Source organism: Mesoplodon bidens, assembly GCF_964165515.1.
Source record: "Mesoplodon bidens genome assembly, chromosome: 10".
Lineage (NCBI taxonomy): Eukaryota > Metazoa > Chordata > Mammalia > Artiodactyla > Ziphiidae > Mesoplodon > Mesoplodon bidens.
Window position 1 is genome coordinate 89503966 of NC_138172.1, and position 25591 is coordinate 89529556.

At 37.4% G+C, this 25591-nt stretch overlaps 1 protein-coding gene across 8 annotated transcripts in view; it reads right to left on the reverse strand.

Annotated features, from left to right (window-relative positions):
* CDKAL1 (CDKAL1 threonylcarbamoyladenosine tRNA methylthiotransferase) overlaps window positions 1-25591 on the reverse strand; it is a 661934-nt gene that overhangs the window by 464481 nt on the left and 171862 nt on the right. For all 8 annotated transcript variants that reach the window (XM_081245696.1, XM_081245693.1, XM_081245699.1 and 5 more), the window contains one exon: window positions 9953-10001. In XM_081245696.1, coding sequence (XP_081101822.1) covers window positions 9953-10001 — 49 coding nt within the window. The remainder of the gene's footprint in view (window positions 1-9952; window positions 10002-25591) is intronic.

Sequence of the window (25591 nt, forward strand, 5' to 3'; positions counted from 1 at the left end):
AAAGAAGAGAAAGGGAAATCTCTCCCAGCAGCCTCAGGAGCAGCAAATTAAATCTCCACAATCAACTTGATGTACCCTGCATCTGTGGAATACCTGAATAGACAACAACCATCCCAAATTGAGGAGGTGTACTTTGGGGGCAACAATATATATATTTTTTTCCCTTTTTCTCTTTTTGTGAGTGTGTATGTGTATGATTCTGTGTGTGATTCTGTCTGTGTAGCTTTGCTTTTACCATCTGTCCTAGAGTTCTGTCTGCCTGTTGCTCTTTTTTTTTTTTTTTAGGATAATTTTTAGCGCTTGTTATGATTGGTGGCTTTGTTTTTTGGTTTGGCAGCTCTCTTCTTTCTTTTTTTTTTTAGCGATTTAAAAAAATTTTTTAATAATTATTTTTTATTTTAATAACTTTATTTTATTTTACTTTATTTTATCTTCTTCTTTCTTTCTTTTTTTTTCTCCCTTTTATTCTGAGCCGTGTAGATGTCAGGCTCTTGGTGCTCCAGGCAGGGGTCAGGGCTGTGCCTCTGAGGTGAGAGAGCCAAGTTCAGGACACTGGTCCACAGGAGACCTCCCAGCTCCATGTAATATCAAACAGCAAAAATGTCCCAGAGATCTCCATCTCAATGCCAAGACCCAGCTCCACTCAATGACCAGCAAGCTACAGTGCTGGACACCCTATGCCAAACAACTAGCAGGACAGGAACACAACCTCACCCATTAGCAGAGAGGCTGCCTAAAACCATCATAAGGCCACAGACACCCCAAAACACACCAACAGCTGTGGACCTGTCCACCAGAAAGACATGATCCAGCCTCAGCCAACACAACACAGGCACTACTCCCCTCCACCAGAAAGCCTACACAGCCCACTGAACCAACCTTAGCCACTGGGCACAGACACCAAAAACCAAGGGAACTACGAACCTGTAGCCTGTGAAAAGGAGACCCCAAACACAGTAAGTTAAGCAAACTGAGAAGACAGAGGAACACACAGCAGATGAAGGAGCAAGATAAAACCCCACCAGACCAAACAAATGAAGAGGAAATGGGCAGTCTCCCTGAAAAAGAATTCAGAATAAGGATAGTAAGGATGATCCAAAATCTTAGAAACAGAATGGAGAAAATACAAGAAACAATTAACAAGGACCTAGAAGAACTAAAGAGCAAACAAACAGTGATGAACAACACAATATGTGAAATTATAAATTCTCTAGAAGGGATCAATAGCAGAATAACTGAGGCAGAAGAACAGATAAGTGACCTGGAAAATAAAATAGTGGAAATAACTACTGCAGAGAAGAATAAAGAAAAAAGAATGAAAAGAATTGAGGACAGGCTCAGAGACCTCTGGGACAACATTAAACACACCAACATTCGAATTATACGGGTCCCAGAAGAAGAAGAGAAAAAGAAAGGGACTGAGAAAATATTTGAAGAGATTATAGTTGAAAACTTCCTTAATATGGGAAAAGAAATAATTAATCAAGTCCAGGAAGCCAAAGCGAAAGAGAGACATGGACATATATACAGTACCAAACGTAAGGTAGATAGCTAGTGGGAAGCAGCCGCATAGCACAGGGAGATCAGCTCGGTGCTTTGTGACCGCCTGGAGGGGTGGGATGGGGGGGTGGGAGGGAGACGCAAAAGGGAGGGGATATGGGAACATATGTATATGTATAACTGATTAAATTTGTTATAAAGCAAAAATTAAATAAATAAATAAGTCCAGGAAGCACAGAGAGTCCCATACAGGATAAATCCAAAGAGAAACACACCAAGACACATACTAATCGAACTATCAAAAATTAAAATAAAAAGAAAAAATATTAAAACCAGCAAGGGAAAAACAACAAATAACACACAAGGGAATCCCCGTAAGGTTAACAGCTGATCTTTCAGCAGAAACTATGCAAGCCACAAGGGAGTGGCAGGACATATTTAAAGTAATGAAAGGGAAAAACCTACAACCAAGATTACTCTACCCAGCAAGGATCTCATTCAGATTTGATGGAGAAATTAAAACCTTTACAGACATGCAAAAGCTAAGAGAATTCAGCACCACCAAACCAGCTCTACAACAAATGCTAAAGGAACTTCTCTAGGCAGGAAACACAAGAGAAGTAAAAGACCTACAATAACAAACCCAAAACAATTAAGAAAATGGTCATAGGAACATACCTATCGATAATTATCTTAAATATAAATTGATTAAATACTCCAACCAAAAGACATAGACTGGCTAAATGGATACAAAAACAAGACCCGTATATATGCTGTCTACAAGAGACCCACTTCAACCTAGGGACACATACAGACTAAAAGTGAGGGGATGGATAAAGATATTCCATGCAAATGGAAATCAAAAGAACGCTGGAGTAGAAATTCTCATATCAGACAAAATAGACCTTAAAGCAAAGACTATCACAGGAGACAAAGAAGGACACCACATAATGATCAAGGGATCAATCCGAGAAGAAGATATAACAATTGTAAATATTTATGCACCCAACATAGGAGCACCTCAATACTTAAGGCAAGTGCTAACAGGCATAAAAGGGAAAACAACAGTAACACAATCATAGTAGGGGACTTTAACACCCCACTTACACCAATGGACAGATCATCCAAAATGAAAATAAATAAGGAAACACAAGCTTTAAATGATATATTAAACAAGATGGACTTAACTGATATTTATAGGACATTCCATCCAAAAACAACAGAATACACTTTCTTCTCAAGTGCCCATGGAACATTCTCCAGGAAATGTTCCAGGATATGTTCTATATCTTGGGTCAAAAATCAAGCCTTCATAAATTTAAGAAAATTGAAATCATAACAAGTATCTTTTCCGACCACAATGCTATATGAGAGTAGATATCAATTACAGGAAAAACACTGTAAAAAATACAAACACATGAATTTAAACAATACACTACTTAATAACCAAGAGATCACTGAAGAAACCAAAGAGGAAATCAAAAACTACCTAGAACAAATGACAGTGAAAACACGATGACCCAAAACCTGTGGGATGCAGCAAAAGCAGTTCTAGGAGGGAATTTATAGCAATACAATACTACCTTATGAAATAAGAAACAGCTCAAATAAACAACCTAACCTTACACCTAAAGCAATTAGAAAAAGAAGAACAAAAAAACCCCAAAGTTAGCAGAAGGAAAGAAATCATAAAGATCAGACCAGAAATAAATGAAAAAGAAATGAAGGAAACAATAGCAAAGATCAATAGAACTAAAAGCTGGTTCTTTGAGAAGATAAACAAGATTGATAAAGCATTAGCCAGACTCATCAAGAAAAAAAATGGAGAAGACTCAAATCAATAGAATTAGAAATGAAAAAGAAGTAACAACTGACACTGCAGAAATACAAAGGATCATGAGAGATGACTACAAGCAACTCTATGCCAATAAAATGAACAACCTGGAAGAAATGGACAAATTCTTAGAAATGCACAACCTTCCAAGACTGAACCAGGAAGAAACAGAAAATATGAACAGACAAACAAGCACTGAAATTGAAACTGTGATTAAAAATCTTCCAACAAACAAAAGCCCAGGACCAGATGGCTTTACAGGAGAATTCTATCAAACACTTAGAGAAGAGCTAACATCTATCCTTCTCAAACTCTTCCAAAATATAGTAGAATGAGGAACACTCCCAAACTCATTCTATGAGGCCACCATCACCTTGATACCAAAACCAGACAAAGATGTCACAAAGAAAGAAAACTACAGGCCAATATCACTGATGAACATTGATGCAAAAATCCTCAACAAAATACCAGCAAACAGAATCCAACAGCACATTAAAAGGATCATACACCATGATCAAGTGGGATTTATTCCAGGAATGCAAGGATTCTTCAATATACACAAATCAATCAATGTGATACACCATATTAAGAAACTGAAGGAGAAAAACCATATGATCATCTCAATAGAGAAAGCTTTCGACAAAATTCAACACCTATTTATGATAAAAACCCTCCAGAAAGTAGGCATAGAGGGGACTTACCTCAACATAATAAAGGCCATATCTGACAAACCCACAGGCAACATGGTCCTAAATGGTGAAACACTGAAACCATTTCCACTAAGATCAGGTACAAGACAAGGTTGCCCACTCTCACCACTACTATTCAACATTGTTTTGGAAGTTTTAGCCACAGCAATCAGAGAAGAAAAGGAAATAAAAGGAATCCAAATCAGAAAAGAAGAGGTAAAGCTGTCAGTGTTTGCAGATGACATGATACTATACATAGAGAATCCTAAAGATGCTACCAGAAAACTACTAGAGCTAATCAATGAATTGGGTAAAGTAGCAGGATACAAAATTCATGCACAGAAATCTCTTGCATTCCTATACACTAATGATGAAAAATCTGAAAGTGAAATTAAGAAAACACTCCCATTTACCATTGCAACACAAAGAATAAAATATCTAGGAATAAACCTACCTAAGGAGACAAAAGACCTGTATGCAGAAAATTATAAGACACTGATGAAAGCAATTAAAGATGATACAAACAGAGGGAGAGATATACCATGTTCTTTGATTGGAAGAATCAACATTATGAAAATGACTCTACCACCCAAAGCAATCTACAGATTCAATGCCATCCCTATCAAACTACCACTGGCATTTTTCACAGAACTAGAACAAAAAACTTCACAATTGGTATGGAAACACAAAAGACCCCGAATAGCCAAAGCAATCTTGAGAAAGAAAAACGGAGCTGGAGGAATCAGGCTTCCTGGCTTCAGATTATACTACAAAGCTACAGTAATCAAGACAGTATGGTACTGGCACAAAAGCAGAAATATAGATCAATGGTACAGGATAGAAAGCCCAGAGATAAACCCACACACATATGGTCACCTTATCTTTGATAAAGGAGGCAAAAATATACAGTGGAGAAAAGATAGCCTCTTCAATAAGTGGTGCTGGGAAAACTGGACAGCTACATGTAAAAGAATAAAATTAGAACACTTCCTAACATCATACACAAAAATAAACTCAAAATGGATTAAAGACCTACATGTAAGTAAGGCCAGACACTATCAAACTCTTAGAGGAAAACATAAGCAGGACACTCTATGACATAGATCACAGCAAGATCCTTTTGGACCCACCTCCTAGAGAAATGGAAATAAAAACAAAAATCAACAAATGGGACCTAATGAAACTTAAAAGCTTTTGCACAGCTAAGGAAACCATAAATAAGACGAAAAGACAACCCTCAGAATGGGAGAAAATATTTGCAACTGAAGCAACTGACAAAGGACTAATCTCCAAAATTTACAAGCAGCTCATGCAGCTCAATATCAAAAAACAAACAACCCAATCCAAAAATGGGCAGAAAACATAAATAGACATTTCTCCAAAGAAGATATACAGATTGCCAACAAACACATGAAAGAATGCTCAACAGCATTAATCATTAGAGAAATGCAAATCCAAACTACAATGAGATATCACATCACACCAGTCAGAATGGCCATCATCAAAAAATCTACAAACAATAAATGCTGGAGAGGGTGTGGAGAAAAGGGAACCCTCTTGCACTGTTGGTGGGAATGTAAATTAATACAGCCACTATGGAGAACTGTATGGAGGTTCCTTAAAAAACTAAAAATAGAACTACCAAATGACCCAGCAATCCCACTACTGGGCATATACTCTGAGAAAACCATAATTCAAAAAGAGTCATGTACCAAAATGTTCACTGCAGCTCTATTTACAAGAGCCAGGACATGGAAGCAACCTAAGTGTACACTGACAGATGAATGGATAAAGAAGATGTTGCACATATATACAATGGAATATTACTCAGCCATAAAAAAGAAATGAAATTGAGTTATTTGTAGTGAGGTGGATAGACCTAGAGTCTGTCATACAGAGTGAAGTAAGTCACTTCTTCAGAAAGAGAGAAACAAATACCGTATGCTAACACATATATATGGAATCTAAAAAACAAACCAAAAAAATGGTCATGAAGAACCTAGAGGCAAGATGGGAATAAAGACGGAGACCTACTAGAGAATGCAAGAGGGAAGAGATATGGGGATATATGTATATATATATAACTCATTCACTTTGTTATAAAGCAGTAACTAACACACCATTGTAAAGCAATTATACTCCAATAAAGGTGTTTAAAAAAAGTAAATCCTTTAAATATTATACTTTTTCCTTTAGCTTTAATTACATATCTTGTTCAACTATCAAGATGATACAAAAGAAAATCCTAAAGTCGTTATAATATACTGTCTCCTAAAGCAAATGCTAAATGGATGGAATTTTCAGGCCACTAGTGTTTAACAGTGAGAACTCATTCAGCATATCTTAAATTCTCCAGTTTGCTCCAACCAAGACAGATATAAAAAGAATATGATTTGTTTGGTTTTCTTGTAATTACAATAGATTTAAATGTTTTTATCACCAATGTATCTTATTAATACCTTTTTTAAAAATGCCACTTGGTATACCACAAGAAGAATGCAAACAGGCTGTGGCACAGGCTGTGTGTTCAAACCCCCTTCAAGGAAGACATATGAAGACAGCCCAACAGGAATCAAATGTGAAAACAAGACAGTTATAGCAGAATCCTCTAGTCAGGCTGTATTCCATCTGGCCCTCCTGGGCAGAGCCTTCTTCTCCATGGAGCATTTATCAATCAGGGTCCCAGCAAGCAGATGGCACACTGCATAACTGAAGAGATTTTAATAAAGGGACTATTTACTAAAGCTTGGCAAGGTTAGGAAAACCAGCAAGAGACAATGCAGTACTCTCAGGCTAGCAACAATGGGGTGTGTTTTCACCCCTGGGCCTGAAAAAAGCAAAGGAAAGGAAGAGTTACAGGAACCCGGAAAAACAGATGAATAGAGAGGGCCACCTGACAGGAGCTGTGACCTTCAGGTTAGGATGGGCAGGTAAGAAGGGAGTGAGAGAGGGGAAAGAATCCTCCCATTTCACACTCTAGTCACACCCCCAACCTCTAAACGGAGAAATCCAACTAGATGCCAGGTAGCAAGGATCCTACTGATGCAGTCCACACAGGTCTGCCTCCATGGACACACATCAAGGTGGGGAATGGATCTGGAGGGAAACAGAACTTATCCACTTCTGTGCAAGATCCTAAGATGAATGTGAAGCAAACTGCAAATAATATACAAGACATATCAAACAGTACAGCCGACTGGAGCAAAAGGTGTATGTACGGAATTAATGGAAGAAAAAGTGGAAATGGTAGAATGAGGTAGAAGTCACAAGTTAATTTGGTAGGTAACAGGCAACCACTGAAGGTACACATACAGGAGAGTGAGATATTCCCAGAAAATGACAGCCGTATATACAGTCTGATTGAAAGGAGCATCACTGCAATCGAAGGTCAGTTGGATTATTCCTGCACCCTAAGTATTCAGGGGGTAGTAAGAAGTAAACATTAACATGAATTTTCCCCTAGTGTATCCCAGGTATCTCAAAAGTCTTATCCATTTAATCCTCTCCATTTTAAACGGAGAAAACTGAGTCTCAGAAAAGTAACTTACTGAAAAACAACCAACAAGTAGTTAACTGTTACAAGGACCACATTATTTCACTAACTTGTGCTGTCTTGTAAGTCTTGGCAGTAGAAAAAGAAAGTGAAGAATGGAAGTTTCAGTGACAGGCCCAGATCTCCATTAACAAAAAGATCTCAGATGAGTCCCTTAACCCCTTCCTGGATCAGCTTCCTCATCTGCAAACTAAGGGCATCTAACAAAATTATTTCTGCCATCTCTGAAATTCTCCTGTTGTATTACTAAGACTCAATTCATCAAACTTCCCACCCTCAAACCAACCTGCCAGTGAACACCCACAGCACCTTCATCTTCAACTCATCTCTTGCTGTAGACTATCACAATTAAACCCAACTGCAGTCTCTTCAATAAACCCACTTAAGCAAAACTCTTCAGTGAGATGCTATCCCTAATTAACCCAACCTGGCAGTGACAGGCCTTCTGTGATATTGTGATATAAGAAATACATATTTGGTCACCATCCCCAGTTCTTGGTACACATCTCCTAAAACTCTTATGATTTCCTGAGTGATAGGGTGAGAGGAGCATCTTTTGTTATTCATAATAAGCCCCTTTCAAGCAAATCTGAATTTGTATTAATGAGTTAACTCTTGGAGGAAGCAGGCTGGTTGGTGTCATCCCTGATGACATATGATGTGGAGCATCTTTTCATATGCTTATTTTCCATCTGTGTATCTTCTTTGGTGAGGTTTCTGATAAGGTCATTGGCCCATTTTTTAATCAGGTTGCTTATTTTCCTGTTGTTGGGTTTTGAGAGTTATTTGTGTATTTTAGATTACAGTTCTTCATCAGGTATGTCTTTTGCAAATATTTTCTTCCAGCCTGTGACTTGTCTTCCCATTCTCTTGATACTACTGTCTTTTTCATAGCAGAAGTTTTTCATTTTAATGAGGCCCAGCTCATCAATTATTTCTTTCACAGATCATGCCTTGGTGTTACATCTAAAAAGTAATCGCCATACCTATGGTCACCTAGATTTTCTCCTGTAAGATCTTTATTGTCATTCAGTTTTTAAAAAATATTTAGTGGCTAGTATATGCCTGGTACTCAAGCAACAACACCCTCAAGCATCCTGAAGCACTGCTTTAAGAAGCTCAACTGAACAACTGTTAAGGCAGTGACTCTCACCTGGGAGAGAGCACAGCAATCATGGTATAGTATGAACGTAGTGTCAAATTTAAGAGAACAGGCATCGGAATCAGACTGCCTAGATTCAGATTCCAACTATGCACTTACTACCTGTGTGCCCCTATGTCGCAACTTCCTCTTCTAAAAAATGAGGAAAACAGAGGTACCCACTGTACTTCACAGTACTGTTGTAAAATTAAATGACTTACTCCATGCTTAGCATAGTGCATGTCACACTGTAAGTGCACAATAAATGCTAGTAGTGATACTTCTAGACCTTACAAGATGGGGTTGAGGTATAGTTTGAAAAAAAAATATTCAAAGTTATCACTGCTACAAATTTTTAATCGTGACATTTCATTTTATTTCAGGATTTCAAGGAAGACTAAGGTATAGTCTAAAATTCTCATATTCTGTGGTCACCTAATAAATTAAAGACTCAAAATTAATGAATAACAGCATGTGGAAGGTAGTAAATACAAGCCAGCAGGAAAAGTATGTGGTTAAAAATCTCAATTTGATGGAAGTAGACTTTTTTTAAAACACAAACTCCCATTTATTAAAAAAAATGGTAAAAATTTTAAGTGAGAACTCAATTCACTTAATATTTTAATATCATATTATCAGTTTTCATTTGTACTAATCTAACAGAAGAAAAGTAGACTATATTTACAAATTAATCCACAGAATTAAGAATGGTTTATTCCTCAGTGGCTTCAATAAGAATCTGTTTCAAAGAACACTGGCTAATAAAACAATCAAAGCATAATTCTATTTTCTGTAACTACAAAAATTATACATAGAAGAGGAATCAAAATTGAATACTACTTTTAAAGTACTTTCAGAAGGGATAACTACAACTCATTATGTGATATAAAAACAAGCAAATAATGTCAATTATATCTCAATAAAACTGAAAATAAAGGTGTTTCCTTATTTTAAAATTAAATTCTGTCTTCCTGATCTGAGGTTCAAATTAAATCTATTTTACACTAAAATAAAAATAAGATGTTTTAAAAAGACTATACCTGACATTTATAAGGCAACCAAATATATGCCTCCTATATTGGACTGGTCAATGCACAAAGCAGTCAAGGACAAAATTTTATGATTTTTGTCCAACAATAACTTTCATAAAAATGCTTAACAATGTTAACTAAGTAGTATTTTATAATACAGTTCAAATAATATATATATGTGCTTATCTGACTTTCAACAATTACCTTTAATTGTTTCCTCCACAACTTCTACCACACGATCTATCTGTTGAACCTAAAAAGAAAACAAACTGTTAGACAAGCAATTTACATGCAGAAGAAACAGCAATTTTTGTTTATCCTTCTGCTTGAGTCAACATAACACATTTCGAAGCACACAAATGCAAGTTTTCTTTAATTAATGCATTTGGAGATATTATAAGAAATTCTCCATATTGTTTTGTGTTACAATGAAGTATGAAATTATCACTCTCCTGTCCTCCAATTATAATTGAAGAAATCATATTACATTTAAATAAACTGCCTGGAGTTCTATTAGGATAGCCTATCAACATAAACTCAACACATCCTGAGATATAAACTGCAGTTTAATTAAAACATGTATCTTCACACAGAGCTCCAAGGAAATATGACAACCTACACAAAAGGATACATGGTGGTATTAAGAAGATCTACTCCAAATTTTATGCTTTATTATTTTAACACTGAAACCCCTTTTAATGAATTTCTACCATGTGCTAGATACCCCGCTCAGATCCGTGGAATACAAAATCAAATAACAGCTCCTGCCCTAGACACAAGTGACTAAGGAAGATTTCCCAGGGTACCATGGGAACACAAAGGGAAGATAATAAAACACGTCTGAGTAATCCAGCAATGCTCCTCAGGGAACCCCAGAGATGACTCTTGAGGGATAAACAGGATTCAGATAGGAGAAGCCCACTAAGGGGATTCAGTTAGAGTGGCTACAGTTTGGAAAGAAAATGAAAAAAGCAAAGATTGTAGCCCAAGAAGCTAGAGGAAGGAGAGCAAGACAGGTAAGAAAAGGTCGTAAGTTGGTATTTCTTCTACATTTAAAATCCTCAAAATCATTACTGTTTTATCACAAAATAGAAATATAAAAAGGAAATAAAGTAACTCATAACACCCTCCATTTCCACTCCTCAGATGAAATCACTCATAACGGTTTGATGAGTAGATACCAAGTGTTAAACATTTACACATAATTCTATTCTGTAGCGTTTTCTTCTGTAACAAATTATGAGATAGATAGATGACAGATAAAATAACAGACCTCCGCTTGATTTCTTTTTCTATACATCATCAATACATCTAGGTCTACTTCATTCACTTACTAGCTGCCTACTCTCTCACATATGGATATAACATAATGCATTCATACAGTTCAGTAGTGATGAATTCCCCTACTGATGAGCATTTTTGTCACTCCTAATAGTTCATTATTATACAATGATGTTGCAATGAACTCAACTGAGACAAGAAGAACCTTTTAAAAACACTTTATTTAAAATGCAACGTCACATCTCTCTGAAATATTCTTTTGGCCCCGGTGCCTTATAGGAAATAAGGGAAGACTTGAGAGAACACACTTGAATCCAGCTCTGCCTGTGACCACTCAGCCCAGCATGATGGTAGTAGTCACAATAATTACTGAGAAATTGTCAAAGGCAAAGTAAATCTCAGAGAACGTTAGACCTTTAGTCCTAAACAAACCTACCTAACTGGAGGTGGATGTGTCCACCTAGAACCACTGGAACCATTAAGTTCCGGTTTTGTTAAGAGAATCCACATGGCTTCCTTATAGAATGTGATCAAACCCAGGATAACAAGAGAGTTCAAAGAGGAAGGAGTAGCCAGCAGTGTCAAATGCTTCAGAGATACCAAGTCACATAAAGACTAAAATGGATATACCTGGTTTAACAATAAGGGGGTCAATGAACCCAGTTCAGTAGTAATGAATCACAAATAAGAAAATGGTGACAGCTCATACAGACAACTCTTACAAAAAGCTGGGTAGAAAAAAGAGAAAGAGGACTCCTGATAGCTTAAAAAAAAAAAAATTGAGTATACATGTGTTGGTATATTTAATTCTTTCTTTCCTTCTTTCTTTCCTTTCTTTTTTAAAGTTTACATGCTGAGGAGAGAAAGGCCATAGATAAAAAGGAATTGAAGATAGAAGAAATAATTGATGGAGCTAGGTCCTTCAGGAAGCAGAGAGGGTAAGATCCAAAACACAGGTAGTAGGGACACAAGCCAGAATGGGAGAGGGGCCAAGTCATCTTCTGAGACAAGGGGTTAGGAGGGAAGCCTGAAAACAGATGCTATTACTCTTGTAGAAGTCAAAGAGGATATTAAACAAGATTCCCATCTGTTGGCCTCAATTTTCTCAGTGAAATAAGAAGCAAGTTCATCTGCTATGAGTGAGAAAGCATACTGTTAAATAAGAACAGGGTGGATGTTTAAAAATACCTGTTAAAAGTTTAATACCTGGTACAAAAAAAAAAAAAAAAGAGAGAGAGAGAGAGAAGACTAGAAACACATAAAAACTGCTACGGTATTGAGATACCAGTTGAAACTAGATACCAAGAACTTTTAACAATGACTCCATGTATAGCTGTCATTTTCCTCAGGGCCCAGCAGATCTTATGTAGGAAAGAAACAGTCAAATGGATTGACCCAAGGTTTGTTCATTCCATCATTCATTCATTCATTCACTCATCATTTGTTAAACATCTAACAAGTGCCAGGAAGGTTCAAAAGGCTGGGGAAATAGCACAGAGATTTACAGGACAGATGTGAAGGATACGGAAAAAAGGAAACTATACTGGATAACATGAAACTTTAAGTATAGGTTAGATAGATAAAGAAGCAGAGCCAGAAAGGAGAAATAAAGTGGCTGGGGGTTGAAGGAAGGAAGGAAGAAAGGAAAGGGAGGGTGGGAAAGAGGAGCGAGGATGGAGAGAGATAAAGGAGAAAAGAGAATAGGAGGTTATAACCGAGTACAGATATAGGCACTTAGTATTTTTGAAGAACAGCAAGGTCCAAGAGAGTCATGAGAACAATTTGCTAAAAGAGTTTGATAAAGGTGATAACCACTGTAGTTGAGAAGTAAGGAAGTAAGGTTAGAGTGTTGGTGAGACATTCCATATGGACACTCAGGTTGCCCACGATATTAGAAATACAGGTAGGATAAGGAAGGAAGAGTTGACCAAATTTCACAGTGAATGTAGGTGAATGACCAACATATCAGTTGAGGAAAAGACAGAATAAAAGAAGTACAATATAAAGTAATTCAATAATGGAACCAGAACAAAAATGCTTTCCTATGCAGTTGGAGACATCACAGTTTAAAGGGAGTATTGCACCCAATCTCGTAGCACATGGACTGAATAAGAAGCGGGTTCCCTGGAGAAAAGTCAGAATAACATGCGGAGGGAGGAGTTAAAAGGTTAAAAAGTTGCGGGTTAGCTACAACTGTAAAATTCTTAGAAGAAAACAAAGCCGTAAGTCTAGATGAATCTTGTATTAGACAATAGTTTCTTACTATTACATCAAAAGAATGAGTGATAAAAAAAGGCAAACTGAACATCATCAAAATTAAAACCTCTTGGTACATCAAAGGACACTACTAGGAAAATAACAAGACAACACAGAAAATGGGAGAAACTTTTTGCAAATCATATACCTGATAAGAGACCTGAATCTAGAATATATAAAGCGCTACTTGAACTCAATAAAAAGACAAATAAGCCATTTAAAAATGGGCAAAAGATCTGACTAGACACTTCTCCAAGAAAGATATACAAATGGCCAATAAGCACATGAAAAGATGTTCAACATCATTAACCAACCAATAAATGCAAATCAAACCACAATGGAGGAAGTGGGAAGTTACTGTTTAACATGTCTAGATTTTCAGTTTGGAAAGATGAAAATGTTCTGGAGATGGATGCTAGTGATGGTTTCCACAGCAGAGTGAATGTATTTTTTGTTGTTTTTTTTGGCAGTACGCGGGCCTCTCACTGTTGTGGCCTCTCCCGTTGCGGAGCACAGGCTCTGGACGCACAGGCTCAGCAGCCATGGCTCACAGGCCCAGCCGCTCCGCGGCAAATGTGGGATCTTCCCGGACTGGGGCACGAACCCGTGTCCCCTGCATCGGCAGGCGGACTCTCAACCACTGCGCCACCAGGGAAGCCCAGAGTGAATGTATTTAACGCCACTGAACTAAACACTTAAAATTGATTAAGATAGCAAACTTTATGTTGTGTATATTTTACCATAATGAGATACTACTTCATACCCACTAGGATGGCTATAATCAAAAGGACAGACAGTAACAAATGTGGGCAAGGATATGGAGAAATTGGAACCCACATCACACATCACTAGTGGGAATGCAATAAAATGGGGCTGCTGCTTTGGAAACCAGTCTGGAAGATCCTCAAACCATTAAACCGTATCATCCAGCAATTCCAATCCTAGTTGGATACCCAAGAGAAATGCAAATGTATGCCCACACAAAACTTGTACACAAATAGTCACAGCATTATTCATAATATGCAAAAGACAGAAACAACCCAAGTGCCATCTACTGATGAATAGATAAACAAAAGGTGGTATATATCCATACAACAAAGTGTCACTGAACCATAAAGGGAAATGAAGTATTAATAATGTTAAAACATTATGCTAAGGGACAGAGGCCAGAGGAAAAAAGGAAAAAAATCAATCAACATATTGTCTGATTCCACGCATATGAAATGACCATAATAGGGAAATTTTCAGAGGCAAAGTAGATTAGTGATTACCTATGGACGGGTGGTGAAAGAAATGAGAGGGACTGCTAAGGAGTACTGTGTTTCTTTTTGGAGTGATGAAAATATTATAAAATTGATTGTGGTGATGGTCGCATAACTCTGTGAATATACTAAAAACCACTGAATTACACAATTTAAATGGGAGAATAGTGTGGAGTTTGAATTATATCTCACAAGGGCTGTTATTACTGCCACCATCCCCCCAAAAAAAGGTTGAGGGTGGTCAAATGTTCTAATGTCAAGGTCATGAAACTCAAGAAAAAACTGAGGAAATGTTCCAGTTAAAGGAGACTTAAGAGACCTGACAACTGAATGTAACTTTGGGGCTAGATCTGGGATTTTTCTTTTCCTATAAGGGACATTATTGGAACAATTAACAAGATCTGAATAAGGTCTGGACACTGATAGTATTTTAGCAATGTTAAATTCCTGATTTTTATAATTAGACTATAGTGATATGAGAATAGCCTTGTTTTTTAAATATAAGGATATTTAGAAGTAAAGAGGCATCAGGTTTACATCTTGCTCTCAAAAGGATCAGGAAAAATGTCTATATATAAAAAGAATAAGTAAATTTGGTAAAATATTAACATTCGGGGAATCTGGGTAAACGGTATATGTTAATTCTTTATTTTCACCACTTTTCTGTGAGTGTGAAATTATGTCAAAATAAAACTTTAGGGCTTCCCTGGTGGCGCAGTGGTTGAGAGTCTGCCTGCCGATGCAGGGGACATGGGTTCGTGCCCCGGTCTGGGAAGATCCCACATGCCGCGGAGCGGCTGGGCCCGTGAGCCATGGCCACTGAGCCTGCGCGTCCGGAGCCTGTGCTCCGCAACGAGAGAGGCCACAGCAGTGAGAGGCCCGCGTACCGCAAAAAAAATAAATAAATAATAAATAAATAAATAAAATTTGAAGTGTGTGCGTGGGTGTGGGTGTTGAAGAGATGAACGTTTTCTTTTACCCTAATGGTCACACAGAATTGACGTGAATGCATCAGTCCTCAAATGCATCAAGCTGAAAATATATCCTCTGACTTTGAAAAAGTACTTGATTATCACATTCACTTTTAAGGCAGAAAAATAGATATTGCCTACACCTGATCAGTAATCGCTGGGAGGTGTGGGGGGAATCCAGGACTTCAAAAGGAAGGCTCTACCAAACTTTAAGAAAAAGAGAAAAAAGCATTGGATTACAAAAAGCAGGGGGGAAGTTCATTAAATGCTTTAAAGAAAATGTGTCACTTCCATTTCTAGTAAAGGAGGATACTGGAGGAAGCAGTGGGAGAAAAAAAGAAAGAAGAGGAGACTGAAGAAAGAGAGAGAAGAGTCAGGGGAGGGGGAATTAGGTGGAAGAGGGAGAGGCTGGGAGGCAAAAAGAACAGGGTGGGAGGCAGGGAGAGAAGAAAAAGCAGTCCTGAGTGAGAACAAACTCAAGATTCACATACAGTAATGAGGAATATATTGAATTCATTCTGGGAAGAAAAGGAAAGCTGTTCTTAATTAACACTATAACTTGTAGCCCTGAATACACAAGAGCTTAGTCTCTGGCATATAATTCAAATAAAATAAATAGAACAGTATCTTGTGTCCTTCAGGTACTTAGTTATAACTATACAGGAAAAAAAAAAAGACATGCGGTATGTTCTATTACTGACTCCATATGATCTTGACAATGAAGAAAGGAGTTGGTGAATAAACAATTCATAAATAACATTAATGAGTCATTCTGCTGTAGAACTTTTAAAAGAAACCCATAAAAATATTTTATTCAGCTATTATGAACTACTCCAAATTTATAACTCAACATATATTGAAGAAACAAACCTATACAAAGCCACCTAAAGCAAATAAAAGAGCTATTCTGAAGTTTCCTAATTGTTTCCAGCAGTGCTCTCCAACAGAACTTTCCACAAGGACGGAAATGTTTACACACTGGGCTGTCCAACATGGTAGTCACTAGCCACATGTAGTTACTGCGTACTGGAAACACAGCTAACTGTGACTGAGGAGCTGAATTTTAATTTTAATTCACTTAAATATTCACCTGTGGCTTTTGGCAACCACACTGTAAAGTGCAGGTTTAGAGTATGGCTAAGACAGCCACCCAGTTTGTGGTGACGTGTTAAGGAAGCCCTAGGAAACTAACACACACCTCAAACACAATTTTGCCAACTAGGCTAAAATAAAAGAGCAGTCAGGGAACAGGCTAATACTGCCCTGCAGTCAGAAGTTCGGCTTTAGTATGCACTTGAAGTATCTTTTTTTCTGAACAACCAGCAGCTAGATAAGTTGCAACCAGCCTACTAATAACCCCGTTGATAGTTAACATTTCTTGAGCAATTACCACGTCCCAGGCTCTGTGCTAACACACCACATGCACCATCACTTTTAATCCTCAGAACATCCCTCAGCAGTAGACACTTACTGTTATTTCCTAGGCTGAGGGAACTAAGGCACGAAGGTATCCTGCTAAATTCTAGCCAAGTGGTCTTAGTATATCTTATCTAGGAATGGCACATAAGGGGCACATTTTGTGAATTTCCCTTTTCCTTTACACACCAAGGTCATTACTAACTGATCACAAAACGATATCCAACTGAACTTGGACTTTCAAGGTAACCAGGCAACAACCATTCCCCCAAACGCTCACCCACCAATCACCTCTGCCGTGCATGCATTCACTTGACAAATACCTATTAAGCACCAACCAAGCACTGACTGTTCTAGGAATGGGGGATCTAATGGTGAAAATACCAAGTCCCTGCTTCATGGGCCTTACATTCTATTTGGAGGAGACAAACAGATAAACAACGGAAATGTTCATTTCCTATCATGATAGATGCTGTGAAGAAAATAAAATCTGGGAGTGGCTGGAGGAGGAGAGGGCAATTTTGCTACAGTGGTCCAGGTCAACCTCTGGACAGGCAGCATTGATGCTGGGACGTGAACCATAAGACAGAAGCACCAACGTGAACCTCCAGGGGGAAGAGCACATACAGGGTTGAGAGACAGAAGTGATGGCGAATGAGGGCCACCGTGGTAGGAGATGAGGTCAGATAATCAGGGAAGGAAGACTATGTGAGACCTGTAGCTCATGTTGTGCCGGTTACACTTTATATTCTACCTGCGAAAGGAAGTGATTGGAGGGTTAACTGAACAATCTCACTAGCATCGCTCAGGCTAATTCTATCAAAAATGTGCAAAGAGCACTCTCTATCCACATTTCTCTATTACTTGGTGTGAGTCTTTTTATACACATATGAATCTGGCTGGGGTTTTACTACCTCTTGATTTTATCCCAAGACACTTCAAATCCTTTCAGGAGTAACAAAGGTTAATAAATTATAGATACACATCAACATAGATACAGAGGAACTCTCTCATTAGCTCTCTTAATTTTGATTGTATATAAATAAACTAGGACAACCTGTCATTTCATTCTAATTAAGAAATATCAGACCAACACTTTAAAACCACCTAAAAACTCTATCAACCTTTAAAAGAAAAAAATGCCTTTCTTTCTATCTCTGTTAAGAACTAGACTATAAAAAGCCTTTTCCATTAAATGCAGATTTTTCACTTTTACCATAATGGGAACTTGATCCAATAATCAGCATTTGACAGGTTAAAGTTCAATACTGACTTCATGGTAAAAAAATATATTTCTCTCTAAAAAAATTTCCTTCAAGCTGTTAAGGGAAGTCCCTACCTCTATAAATGGTATTGGAAGAGAGCTCAATTTCCAAATCTCTTAAATTTGGAGAAGTCCAGAGCAGTCACTACCTAACTGCTGGAAGACAGATTTCTTGAATTCACAAGCCCATGAACAAGTTTACTAATGTTACACAAAAGAGCACTTGATGCTACATGTGGTTTAACTTTTTCAAAAAAAACTTTCTCATCTGCCAGTACAGTTTCATCTTCTTTCACCTCTTCATTGAGAAAAATTCTTCCCCAGCAGTACAAACAGCCCTTTCATCAAAAGTTATATGACAGCACATTCCACACACCACTAAAAGCATATTTTCTACCTGAATGGTACCAGTGAGTGACGAACACTGAGTAGGAGATAAAAATTACTAAGTGACAGATGAGGCCAGGATAGATGGATGCCAGCAAAATGGGGATCAGTACCAGGAACTTTTCCCCCTTAAATCCAATTAAAATACCTATAAAACTTTCTCACAGGGGTTGGGGGGGTATCTTGAAGAAACTAAAATCGACATGCTAAATTCAATTACATAGAGAAACATTCTTTGGGACATTAGAATATTATAGCCATATTAAATAATAGGACATGTTATAAAGTAAAAAATTATATATAAAGTAATACTAAAGTTGAAAACAGTAGTACTAGAATAAAACAGAAATACACATTAGGGATGTAAAACATCAACTAATAAACAGTGTTGCATGTAGTAGACAGAATAATGGTCTCTCAAAGATGTTCAAGTCATGATCCCAGAACCAGAGAGTAAATTACCTTCCATGGCAAATGGACTTTGCAGGTGTGATTAAGATTCAACACCTTGAGATGATGAGATTAACCTGGATTATCCAGATAGGCCCAATCTATTCACATGAGTCCTTAAAAGCTGAGGATCTTTCCCATCTCTGGATAGAGAGAGAGATCAAGGTAGAAGAAGGGTCAGAGAGAGATGGCATTGCGTTGCTGGCCTTAAAGATGGAAGAAGGGGGCCACAAGTCAAGGAATGTGGTGGCCTCTAAACACTGGAAAGGGCAAGGAAGAAGACTCCCCTAGAGCCTCCAGAAAAGGATGCAACCCTGTCAACACCTTGATTTTAGCCCAGTAAAACCCGTGCCCAACTTATCTCCAGAATCGTAAGATAATAAATGTGTGTTGTTTTAACCAACCACGTTTCTGGTAATTTGTTATGGGACATGTGAAACTCATACATTAATTAAGAAACAAACATGATAAAAGTTAGCACCATCAAAGAGGGAAGGGAAATTTTAAAAATAAATGCTGCTGGAATAACTGAGAACAATATGGAAAAATATAAATGCATACTTTATATTTAACAAATATTCACTCAATAAGTATTTACTGAGCCAGACACTGTACTAAGTACAGAAACTAATGTAAAATATATAAAGTTGTAAAATAATAGCAAACAAAATCCCTGGCTTTATGGAGCTTGTAAGTGTCCACCACAGTAAACTGCAAACAGAGTGAAGAGTTGAACAAATCCTTTCCATAATTAAAAAAAAAAAAAAAAAGGTCTAAAAGAAAAAGAAAAAATATATACTTTATCAGACCTATTCCTAGATACTGGAAACGTAAATTTTAAGTTTTGAAACCACAGGAGAAATTACCCACTCATTCCCCTCTCCCTCAAATTCCAAGTTTCTAATATATCAAAATTTTAAAAGGCAATGAAAAATAATGATAAAAAGACACACAAATTTTCCCAAGTTAAAATAGGTTGATTCCCTGCTGTTGAGTTGTAGGAGTCCTTTAGATATTCTGGTATAAACCCTTTAGGAGATATGTGTTTTGGAAATGTTTTCTCCCAGTCCCTGGCTTATCTTTTCATCTTAACAGTATCTTTGGGGGAGCCAGAGGAATTAATTTTGATGAAGTCCAATTTATCAATTTCTTTTCTTCTGTGTCCTAAGAAATAGCTGTATGTGGCTACCTAAGAAACAGTTTCCTAACTCAAGGTCACCGAAAAAGAGGGGAAGGTGATAAAACTTTATCAGAGATATATGGATATTAAACAATCACAGAAAATATGCTCAACATCATTAGCCAACAGAGAAAACAAATTAAAACCACAATGAGATACTACTCATTCCTAGTACAACAGCTAAAATTAAACTGGGAGTACCAAGCTTTGGTCAAGATGTGAAGCAAATGAACTGCTGGTGGAAATGCAGAATAGTATAGCTGTTTTGGAAAACACTTTGGCACTTTTTAAAAGGCTGAGCAGATGCTGACCATATGACCAAGCAATACCATTCCTAGGTATTCACCCAAGAGAATGCAAACATAATTCACACAAAGACCTGTGCACGAATGTTTACAGCAGCTTTATTCTTCATAGCCCCAAAATGGAAACAACACAAATTTCCATCAACTTGCTAAATGGATAGACAAACTGTGGTCCATCCATACAGTAAAATAATTCCATACAATAAAAAGTAACAAACTATTAATAATCATAACAAAATGTAAAATAGATAGCTAGTGGGAAGCAGTCGCACAGCACAGGGAAATCAGCTCGGTGCTTTGTGACCAGCTAGAAGGGTGGGATAGAGAGGGTGGGAGGGAGGGAGATGCAAGAGGGAAGAGATATGGGGATATATGTATATATATAACTGATTCACTTTGTTATAAAGCAGAAACTAACACACCATTGTAAAGCAATTATACTCCAATAAAAATGTTAAAAAAATAATAATAATCACAACATGTATGAATACTGAATGAATCATGCTAAGTGAAAAAAGAAACAGTAACATATACAGGCATACCTCATTCTATTGCACTTCACTTTACAGCACTTTCCAAATACTGAATTTTTTATAAATTGAAGGTTTGTGGCAACCCTGCATGGAGCAAGTCTATTGGCAGCATTTTTCCTATAGCATTTGCTCACTTCCTGTCTCTGTGTCACATTTTGGTGATCCTCACAATACTTCAAACTTTTTCATTATTATATTTGTTATGGTGATGTGTGATAAATGGTCTTTAATATCTCTACTGATAGCATGAACGGCGCCCACATAAGACAGCAAACTTAATTGATTACTGAAATGACAAAAAAAGGATTTAGCCTATTACATAAACTTAGTTGACAAAGAAGCAGGATTTGACAGAACTGACTCCAATTTTTAAAGTTCTACTGTGGGTAAAATGCTATCAAATAGTATTGCAGGCTGCAGAGAAACTGTTCATGAAAGGAAGAGTCAGTCGATTCAGCAAACTTCAGTGTTCTCTTATTTTAAGAAAGGACCACAGCCACCCCCCTTCAGTAACCACCACCCTCATCGGTCAGCAGCCATCAACACTAAGGTAAGAGCCTCCACCCCCAAAAAGACTGTGACTCACTGAAGGCTCAGATGATGCTTAGCATTTTTTAATAATAAAGCATTATTTAAAATGAAGGTATGGGGACTTCCCTGGTGGTCCAGTGGTTAAGACTCCATGCTTCCAATGCAGGGGGCCCGGGTTTGATCCCTGGTCAGGGAACTAGATCCCGCACGCCCCCATCTAAAGATCCTGCATGCTGCAACTAAAGATCCCGCATGACCCAGTGAAGATCCCACCTGCTGCAGCTAAGACCCAGCACAGCCAAGTAAATATTTTTTTAATAAAATTAAATTAAATTAAGGTATGAATATATTTTTTAGACATAATGCTATTGCACACTTAAGAGACTACAGTATGGTGTAAACACAACTCTTATACACACTTGAAAAGCAAAAAGATCATGTGACTTGCTTTACTGTGATGTTTGCTTTATTGCAGTGGTCTGGAACCAAACCCAAAATATTTCTGAGGTATGCCTATAATTCCATTTATCTGACATTCTGAAAAAGGCAAAACTATAGGGACAGAAATCAGAACAGTGGTTTCCGAGGACTGTGTTTACTGTTTGCTGGGGGTGGGAGTTGGGGGAGCTGACCACAGAAGGAGACAAGGGAAATTTCCAGTGCAACGGAAATGTTCTGTATGAAATTCATCAGAGGTGGTTTCATTACATGTTAATTATATTTCAATAAACCATACTTAAAACAAAAAAATTAGTATCAATAACGTACAAGAAAATAATTAACAGATAATGAATAAAGGGCATATAGAAATAACCACTAGATTATACGGCTTCTGACACTTACCTTTTCACACTAACTTACCCCTACCCTCCCTCAGTCTTTCACCCTGTCATGTTGATTCTGACTTAAGCATTTCACTGAATGCAGACTCCTTCTCTCCACCCTATTTATCACCCATCTGCACTACTCCAAGCTACACCTCTTAAAATCAGCGCCTCCAAATTACACTCAAATAGGGTGCACTTCTTGCTACTCCTTCTCCCTTCCAGGCATCCTTAAGCACACATGCTTTTCCTTAGATACGTTATTGCTTCTGCTCAAAAGCCCTTTCTCCTTTCTCCATTCATCAAACCACTACTCATCCTTTGAAACCCAGGTCAAGAATGGTTTCAACCTCTGTGTGCCCACCAGACTTTATCCCTATGCATATTTATCATGATTATTTGCAGCTCTCCTCAGATTTTACTGTCTTTAAGGACAGACAAGTTTTATTCAGCTCTGTATCTCTAGCAAATAGTTTCATTCCAGGCACATAGCTGTGCTCGGTGTTAACTCTACTAGTAAGATAATTAATTTTTTTAAATGCTCATACAGGGCGCTAACTATGTGCTAAGGACCATGCTAAGCACATTATGTGTATTAAATACTTTAACCCTTACAGAACTCGGAGTTAGGTTCTATTATTATCTCCATTCTATGATGAAGAAACTGAGGCACAGAGAAGTTAAGTAACTTGTACAAGGTCATGCAGCTAATAAGTGGTGGAGCAGGGATATGAACCTGTGTAACCTAGCTCCTAAATCCATGCTCTTCCTAGTATGCTAGACTACCTTTTTATAATTCAGTAGGTGAAAAATGTATACACATATAGATAAAATTAGAGGAAGCCATGAAAAAATAAAAACAACAGATCTAGTAAGGTAAAAAAATGACTGGGCTTTTAAATCTACATGTCATTCTGTTACAATACTGCCATTTGGATAATTAAAGGTTAAAAAAATGGAATATGACAAGAAGAAATATCAGAAGACATGAAGTAGAGACAAATAGGAGAAGGACAGTTTCTAAAATTTTGCCCTCGATGTGATGCCACCATTACCGTGACATTATTCCATTTCATGAATTTATTTACCTTCTGGAATACAGTAATATGATAGAAATGTTCTAAAACATATCCTCTTTCAAATGCTGCTTTATTTATACACATAATTTTCAAAATTAACATTCACGTATGAAAGAGCCATCATGCTGTCTGACTTTTCAGGATTAGAGCAGCCTGCCTGAAAAGATGTTTAAACCACTGCAAATCAACCTGGTAAGAGTCCCTGAGATAAGTGGACACCTGTGTTAAACCACATTTTTGTTCAGCTCTCCAAAGAAAATATGCATCTGCCTGCAGGGCTCACAGCTGGCACATCAGGAAGTTCTGTCATATACAAATTTTCAGCATCTGTGTATTCTGCTTTGAATTGCATGTTTTAAAAATGTTTTTAAATGTTACAACCTGGTTATTAATTCAGTTTATTTAGGATTTCTAGAGATATTATACAAAGATAAGCCTAATGAATCAATGCCAAGACCAATTTCAGATGCAGTCTTTATTAGCTCAGAAAATCTACACAAAATGCACAATTCTGTAAACATGCTTTCCTGTAACAGAATAAAAACCAACCTTCCTAATGTCATGCCTATCAATAATGACTACTGTAAGAACTGAGAAATAACACTACCTTAAGTAGAACTCAAGCAAATAAATACAATTTCAGCCACCTATTCCTAACACAACTCCCAGCTGATGGACACAAAGTGTATTTCCATCTGAACCTTACAGAGAAATTCCCAATCTAATCAATCTCCCCATCATCTAGGGACGCATCCCACCACATTCTCCAGGAGGTTGAAGATGTTCTCGGATCAAACCAGATTTCTTTCCCCAAGAACTAGAAGGTAAGCTCTATGGGGACAGGGATCTTTGGTGATTTTATATACCGCTGCATTCCTAGCACCTGGAACAGTAGCTAGCACTTAGTAGGCACTCAGTAAGAATAGAAAAAACAATAATGTGGCAGCCCTGGGATTTAAAGCCTGGCTTTCTGAGCTCTGAAGTCTATTATTATTTTTTGCTACCAGACTTTAAAACAGAACATCCTTTCTGGTTGACTAAGCTAAAAGAAACTTTCCTGCCAAAAAACAAACTAAAGAGAAGAAAAGTAGCATTCAATAGGTATAGTCACAACATCTTGGAGCTACCTACAGCTAGACACAGAGTAACCAATGTAAACAAATAAGAGCAGTGATTTAAAAAAAAAAAAAAAGTGACATTGCATGAAAACTAATTCCAAGGTGAATAGTTAACCATAAGTATTTGTCAAAAGAGAAATGAAGGGACTTCTCTGGTGGTGCAGTGGTTAAGAATCCACCTGCCAATGTAGGGGATACGGATTTGAGCCCTGGTCTGGGAAGATCCCACATGCCATGGAGCACCTAAGCCCATGCGCCACAACTACTGAGCATGCGCTCTAGAGCCCGCAAGCCGCAACTAGAGGAAGCCTGCACACAGTAATGAAGACCCAATGCAGCCATAAATAAATAAATAAATAGATAGATAAATAGATAAATAAATAAATAAATTTTATTTGAAAAAGAGAAATGAAAATTTTCACTGTAAGGTAAAATGTTTCAAGATCCCATAAAAATGAAAAAGATCTTGATTCTGCACTGATTACCTATAAATTCATGTTTTTATAAATTTATATTCTAGATATAAACTTCATTTAATCATGCTAGGGAAAAAGTTTTGGTTAAAAAAAGGTCTTTCTATCCAACACATATACGTTTTCAAATCTGTTCTTTCTCCTCTCCCACTATAAAAAAAAACTCGGATGGGAGAAGCCTAAAGATTACTGCCACCAAAGCCAGTTGTTCTGGACCCAGAGGTTGACAGGTATTACTTCTGGTTGATATTCTGTTATTTTCTTTCTCCGTCCCACCACTCAGATAATATTAATCACAACTAGATTCAGGAGACATTACGACAGATGATAATACAAAGCCCAGGAGTCAAACCACCAATTGCTAAGTGCCCTCACCACACTGCTCTCTCTGATTATGGAAACAAACTAACTGTCCCATTTCTAAAGGCTGATATGGGTGGAAATTAACCTTACGATGGTAACAAATATCATTCTTCCTTATTAAACATCTTAAATGCTTACTCCAGGAGCACC